The following is a 7,144-nucleotide window of genomic DNA, read 5'->3' as shown; positions in this document are numbered from 1 at the left end:
TGGATGGATGGATGGATGGATGGATGGATGGATGGATGGATGGATGGGTGGGTGGATGGATGGATGGATGGATGGATGGGTGGGTGGATGGATGGATGGATGGATGGATGGATGGGTGGATGGATGGATGGATGGATGGATGGATGGATGGGTGGATGGATGGATCTCTACGTTGTCATCATGCCATATCAGTAATTTTTCTGCTTTTCTGCTTTTCCATGCAGCGCTTCACTGGAGCATGCTAGTTGCAGTGACCATTGCAGTGTGCTGAGTTTGTGTGCGTGCCTTTGTGTGTAGGTGTGTGTGTGATCTTTAGTGTGTGTGTGTGTGTGATCAGCACACAGCAGTCAGTCGATACCAACAACCTCTTCCAACCTTTCAGGAGTTTGCGGTTCTGACCAAAGAGCTGAACCTTTGCCGGGAACAGCTGCTGGAGAGGGAAGAGGAGATAGCCGAGCTGAAGGCGGAGCGAAACAACACACGGGTCAGCGCTCCTCTGTGCCTCCTCACGCTCACACCACTGACTCTGCATGCTGTAATCACTCCAGACAGCTTTACAGTGTGCAAACCTTCAACTTCCAGCTGCTCCTGGAACATCTGGAGTGCCTGGTGGCCCGCCACGAGCGCAGCCTGAGGATGACTGTGGTGAAGAGGCTGACCCAGTCTCAGACCGGCGTCTCCAGCGAGGTGGAAGTCCTCAAAGCCCTCAAGTCGTTGTTTGAGCACCACAAAGCGCTGGATGAGAAGGTGCGGGAACGGCTACGGGTGGCGCTGGAGCGCGTGGCGGTCCTAGAAGAAGAGCTGCAGTCTTCCTCCCAAGAGGTGAGCGCGCCGTTCATCCAGCCTGACGGATGCTTGGAGTTCCACCTTTAATCAATGCTTGTTGTTGTTTCAGGTCGTGTCTTTGAGGGAACAAGTGAAGCGAAGGCAGCAAGGACTAGACAACGGCAAAGAGGTGAAGTGATGGTTTCTTTAGATTTGTACCTGCAGCATAAGCATTCACACCAGATTATTTGGTTCACTTTAATCAAACTCCTGTCCAATTAGCTAGAAGTCCAGTTTGTTTGGGGAACTGTGAACATGCAACATGCAAAGTGAACTCTGGTGTGTTTGAATGCATATGTGAACGCCAAGCAGACCAGAGACCGCTCCAAAAGCAGGAAGTAGACTGCAGTGCAGGGCATTCTGGGTAAATACAACCAAAACAAAGGTGTGAGTCTAGCGCTAGCAGAAGGAATGACTTGGAGTCTTTTACCAAAAACAAATCACTAAAATCTGATGCTACTCCAGTTTTGTTTACATTTTGTGAAGAAGGAAGTTGCGCTCAGTGTCTTTTTCAGAGGTTTTTGTGTCATTTCCTTCAGTAGTTTGTGGTACAGCGCCACCACAGGTGATTAGGGGAACAGCTTTTTCAAATGGTTTAGATAATTTGAAACAGTGTAGTGTGAAATCATTACACTTCAGCTGAAAATGTAACAAATGTTGCAATTTTGTTCTCCAATCAAACCAAATCTACTGGACTAACGGGTTAATTTCTCAAGAGTTTTCCTAAAGCTTTTGCTGTGTTCCAGTAATCCCAACTTCCCAATCAGTAAAATCAACTGGAACGCCTCCCAAGTCAGATTTTCCTCTTGGAAATTGGGAGCAACTTTGACAGTTACGATTTGGAAGACGGACTTCGCGTTTCAATATGGCCGCCCCTTGCATCACCAGTTCTAAGATGTGGTGAAAAACATGTTTATTTTAAGACAGTCCATCTAAAATCAATGTTACATTCAGCACCTGCAAATCTAAACTAAAAACAATGAAAAGTTTAAGGAAAGTAAAGATTAAAATTATGTTTATAAGAGCTGCTGATGGCGCCATGTTGAAATCCAGCTCTGGTAGCTGAAATGCAGCGTAAAATCCCATAAATACAAGAACTGACATCACAAATATTTGGGTTCTTGTTGAGACTGAACTGACACAAATCAACCAGAAGCAAAGCTGCTTTTCCACTCATCAGTAAAACATATAAATTGTCTAAAATGCTGCATAATTCTTTCCTCACTCTGCAGCTGGAGCGCCGATCAGGAGGCTCCTGATTGCCAGAAGCTGTTGCAGCTTTTGTAACAGTCTGCTGCGTATTCCTGAATGTTTCTTCAGAGCCATATGGCTTCCAGCCATCAGTGTCATTCAGTGAGGAGGAAGTTATGCACCATCTTCTATTTTTATGAGCTTAGTCGGAGAGTTCAAGCTTCAATCAGCGAGAGTGCGTTGTGTGTTTTTTATTTATTTTTCTCTATATCCACCTGAACTAGTCATTTCTAAGGAAGGCTGAATGAGACAAAAATGCATTGATGTAAGCTAAAGTAGCACCACAAGGCAAAACATCAACATTTGACAGATGAAGACGGTTTTCAAACACCAAAAAAAAAAGTAAAATTCTTGGCTAAAAAGTTTTTCAAACTTGATTTGTTTCCATTGATTATCACACAAGTTTTGATTGAACTGTTAAAATGTTGCAACAAAACTGGATTGTACTGAATCAAATGTAATTTGATGCTATACATGACGGCAATAAACAAGATGTTTTTATTTGCATTTAAAGTGACAAGACATCATAAACCAACTCACTCTGAACTGATTAGACTAAAATCGAATGATTTTGTGCTAAAAATGTAAAGAACATGTTTCATATAGAGCATAGACCGATCCTAACCTGTTCAAGGAAGCGTAACAGATCACCTTTCATTATTTCAGTTAAATAAAAAAAAATCTGGAGTTTTTAAGCTTTAAACTTTCATATCTGTTCCTTTGTCTTATTTTTCATTCATCATGACATTTTTACAGTTTATATTATTTACAAGCATTGATTCTTAAATAAAAACTTCCATCTATTCGTTGTCTTCTGCTTAGCTTATTATCTGTTTGTTCCATCCCATCATCACTAATGAACAACCAAAACCTTTTCATCAGAGAAACAACAGCACAGAAAATGTTGTGTATTTATCTGTAATTAAAATAAAATCAATAAAATGGTCTCCTGCCGATTGCCAGACTAAACGAGTGCTGGCCCCACAGAGTCTGCTTGGAAAAGTGGAGGCCCTCAGGAAACCTGGCCGATGATCAGTGAGATCCAAACACATAAAACACTTTAGTGCAAGCTGAGCATTAGCAGCAGCTCACAAACTCACCGAAAGACTAAAACTACCAGCTTTAAGTAAAACATTTACAGAGAAGATAATGCTCTGGATTAGGACTAAAATGATTCATTCTTTTGAAATGACCTTCCACTAATTTAGTAATCGATTAATCGTTAACTGGACTCAGAAAAGGCAATTTGCTTAAAGAACACAATCATAATTTCAATAATATATATTAAACTTCATTGTTTTCTTTTAAATCATTAGCTAAAACTTCCTTTTAAGATTTGAATTTGTTTTGTATTTTATTGATGTGAAGCACTTTGTAAGATTTTTTTAAAAAAGTGCTGTAAAAATAAAGTATTTTTATTATATACGCTAAATATTTACTTTTTATTACATCAGAGATTCATTTAATCTCATCCCAATCCTGAAACTGATCCCTAACCAGAGTCTATTTGTGCTGATCAAAACGTCGCGATCGCTCTGTCAGCTGATGTGGATGTTTCCCCCCAGCGCCTTCCCAACGGACCGGCGTCCATCTTGGATGACGCCGACATCGACCGGCAGAGAGAGGGCGAGATCGAGCGGCAGAGATCGGAGCTGGGGCAGCTGAAGGAGAGGCTGGCTCTCATGTGCAGACAGGTGCCAAAAACTACCAAAATCCACATTGCTTGTTTTTTTATTTCATTTTTTTCAGTTGGTAAAGTTTTAGCTTGTTTTAAATTAATAATTCCTTAATATTGATGAAAAAGAACTCGATCCATATGCAGATTAATACATTTTTCCCATGTTTTAAGTGAAATAATCTGCTGATGGAACTGTTACTTTTTGAAGAATTTTTGACTTAAACAAGCGTCTAATAATATGTCTTAAATAAGACATATTATTAACTAACTTATAAGTTAGTTCTGTCTTATTTCAAGAGTATCAAGAAACTAGACAAAAATGACTAACATTTAATGTTTTTTTGTCGTGTAGGACATTAAAAGAGCTTTGAGAGCCTCTGTGTCTGGATTAAGATGATTTCTGTTTAAATCAGATTATAAATAATAATGTGAACTTTTCGTGTCAGGTTGGTGAGATCGAGGAGCAGCTGACGTCGGCCAGGAGGGAGCTGGCCCGATCCGAGGAGGCCAACCAGAAGCTGCAGCGGGACCTGAAGGAGGTGAGGAGAGCTTTAGCAGCTTGCTAATGCTAAGCTAACGAAGCCTCTGGCAGCAGACTGGGTCCAGACTGGAACCCGAAGAACCTCCACCCTGTAAGCAGAATACGTTGCGAAAGGTGAACTGAGTGTTTTGGGATGAGAGGCAGGCGAGCCGGTTCCCCCAACCGCTTCCCTCCACTTCCTGCTCTTTAATCTGCCGACATCAGAGCCGCAAGACGCTGAAATCTGTCAACAGCAACTTTCATTTGTCATCTAGCAGCAGATCAACAACTTTTAAATGTTTTTATCCTCCCAGACGCTTTATGAAAGGGAAGAAACACGAGGATTATATACTTCAAATGTATAAATCGAAGCACAAATGAAAATTTAGAGAAAAGTTTAGTGGAAGGTAGAAAACCAGCCTCTCTGTTTGGGATACCTCAAATTCAAAGTCAGGACATGTGAAGAAACATGAAAGTAAAACATTATATGGATTTATTTAATAAAAAGTGACCTATTTCAAATGCATAAAGCCAAGAACAAATAGAAAGTTTAGTGGAGGGTAGACAACCAGTTCCTCTATAAGAGATGCTTGAAATGCAAACACAGGACATCTCAAGAAAGATAGAAGTAAAAAATAAGTATTTGAAGTATTAATATATTACGTAGTATTTACTGATATGTTTTTTTGAATTGACATCTTTCTAGTGTATAAATAGAAAGTTTAGTGGAAGGAAAAACACACAAATAAAAGTGGTTGAAGGTCAGACGATATAGATTTATTTCTCTCCACTTCCTGCTCTTTTATCTTCTTATATCGGCTCCATAAGGAGTGTCAACAGCAACTTTTAGTCTGAATCCCCGTTTTTATTCCTCCAGGCTCTTTGTCAAAGAGAAGACATGGAGGAGAGAATCACCACGTTGGAGCGCAGGTTCGTGTTTTCTTTGTGTTTTTATTTTATGAACTATTGGAGCGCTCTGACTCCCCCGGCTGCCATCTTGCTGCGGCCTGCAGGTACCTGAGCGCCCAGCGGGAGGCGACGTCTCTCCACGACATTAAAGACAAGCTGGAGAACGAGTTGGCCAGCAAGGAGTCTCTGCACAGACAGGTGGGGAGAGCCTCTTCCTGCGGCCGCCGCCCCGGCGCGAGCGCCGCTCTGAGCTTCTGCCCGTTTCCCCACAGAGCGAGGAGAAGAACCGGCAGCTGCAGGAGCGTCTGGACGACGCCAAGCAGAAGCTGCAGCAGACGCTGCAGCGGGCCGAGACGCTGCCGGAGATCGAGGCGCAGCTGGCGCAGAGAGTGGCCGCGCTCAACAAGGTGTGTGCAAACAAACCATCGGATCGATGTTGATCGATTATCCTGATGATTGATCCGGTAAAAAAAGAAAAACATTCTGCAGGCTTCTTAACCCTTTTGGTACAATTAGAAAATACATGAAAAGATGCACATAAAATTATAATTAACTTCCTTTTTTAAAATAAGAAACTAAACATTTTATTGCTTAAAATGCAAAACCCACAAAAGATTAGAGTCAATAAAAACATTTAAAAAAATCAGAAAAATGTCAGTATTCTTATTTCTTTTTATTTCTTTCTATTTATTTATTCATAATTCTGAGAAAAAATTCAGAAATCTGAATATTGATGAAATATTTCTGGTTATAAGTGAAATAATCTGCCAGCGGAACAAGACCTGCCGGAAAAGCAAAGCCAAGATGTGTGAAGAAAATTTGACTACAGTGACAAAAAATAAATGTAACATTTAAGAATTATTTGGATTTATTTCACAAAAAGCAGCAAATTCCAAGTGTGTACATCCAAGCAGAAATAGAAAGTGTAAAGAAAAGTTTAGTGGAAGGAAGACAACCACCTTCTGTATATGGGATGCCTGAAAGCCAAGACATTTAAAAAAGGTGGAGTATTATACTGAATAAAGTAACATCATTCCAGTTTGTAGATGCTTAGTGGAAGGAAGGTTTATTTGAGTAAATGTTTTTTTATTTATTTATAAACCAAATGTCATAATCCTTCTACTTTTTCCAATATGTCAAGCTAGAATAACAAAAAAAAAAACTATTTCAAGATGGTAAACATCAACCAGATAATTTTATTTTTGTAGCTTAAAGCTCTTTAGATTCTTGATTCTTGTGAACTTAGTTTCATGCCAAAAAGTGGCGTTCGCCGTAGTTTCGCCCGGCGTGTTCAGGCAGGACGGCTTTCGTGGCAGGTTCGTGTTAAGTTCCCCGCTAAGCAGCAGGCAAACAGACTCCCCCCCGCCGCGCTGTCATCTGCACAGGCATGTAACCAATTAGCAGACTCGGTCAACAGGCTTCTTTCCTCCTTTGTGATAATTTGTTTAAGTGTTGCAACATGGCCGCCGCTCTCACCCGTCTTCCTCTGCGATCATTCAGGCGGAGGAGCGTCATGGCAACTTTGAGGAGCGGCTGCGACAGATGGAGGCACAACTGGAGGAGAAGAACCAGGAGCTACAGAGAGTGAGTCACGCTCTCGCTCTTTCTTTTTTTCCGTTTCTTTTTGCGACACAAAGGCGCGCTGATTTTCTAAAGATGGAAATCTTTGTCCTGAGTGTTAAACTCTCCTCCCACCTTCTCGGTGTTTTTCCCCAGGCGAGGCAGAGGGAGCGGATGAACGACGAACACAACAAGCGTCTCTCTGACACCGTGGACAAACTGCTGTCTGAGTCCAACGAGAGGCTGCAGCTCCACCTGAAGGAGAGGATGGCCGCTCTGGAGGAGAAGGTGGCGGCCATCTTTGATCAGCATGAAACAGGAAACGACAGGAAATAAAGACAAGATGGATGGATGATGGATGGAGGGATGGATGGATGGATGGATGGATGGATGGATGGATG

At 41.6% G+C, this 7,144-nt stretch overlaps 1 protein-coding gene across 3 annotated transcripts in view; it reads left to right on the top strand.

Moving 5' to 3' along the window:
• LOC103144940 (liprin-alpha-3-like) overlaps nt 1–7,144 on the top strand; it is a 39,737-nt gene that overhangs the window by 9,830 nt on the left and 22,763 nt on the right. For all 3 annotated transcript variants that reach the window (XM_016676449.1, XM_007562122.2, XM_007562124.2), the window contains 10 exons: nt 383–484; nt 583–822; nt 896–955; nt 3,642–3,770; nt 4,201–4,293; nt 5,152–5,204; nt 5,288–5,381; nt 5,456–5,590; nt 6,684–6,767; nt 6,900–7,031. In XM_016676449.1, the coding sequence (XP_016531935.1) occupies nt 383–484; nt 583–822; nt 896–955; nt 3,642–3,770; nt 4,201–4,293; nt 5,152–5,204; nt 5,288–5,381; nt 5,456–5,590; nt 6,684–6,767; nt 6,900–7,031 (1,122 nt within the window). The remainder of the gene's footprint in view (nt 1–382; nt 485–582; nt 823–895; nt 956–3,641; nt 3,771–4,200; nt 4,294–5,151; nt 5,205–5,287; nt 5,382–5,455; nt 5,591–6,683; nt 6,768–6,899; nt 7,032–7,144) is intronic.

Source organism: Poecilia formosa, unplaced genomic scaffold (genome assembly GCF_000485575.1).
Source record: "Poecilia formosa unplaced genomic scaffold, Poecilia_formosa-5.1.2 Scaffold134, whole genome shotgun sequence".
Classification (NCBI taxonomy): Eukaryota; Metazoa; Chordata; class Actinopteri; order Cyprinodontiformes; family Poeciliidae; genus Poecilia; species Poecilia formosa.
The sequence above is the reverse complement of the archived record's forward strand: the minus strand, read 5'-3'. Positions and strand labels throughout refer to the sequence as shown.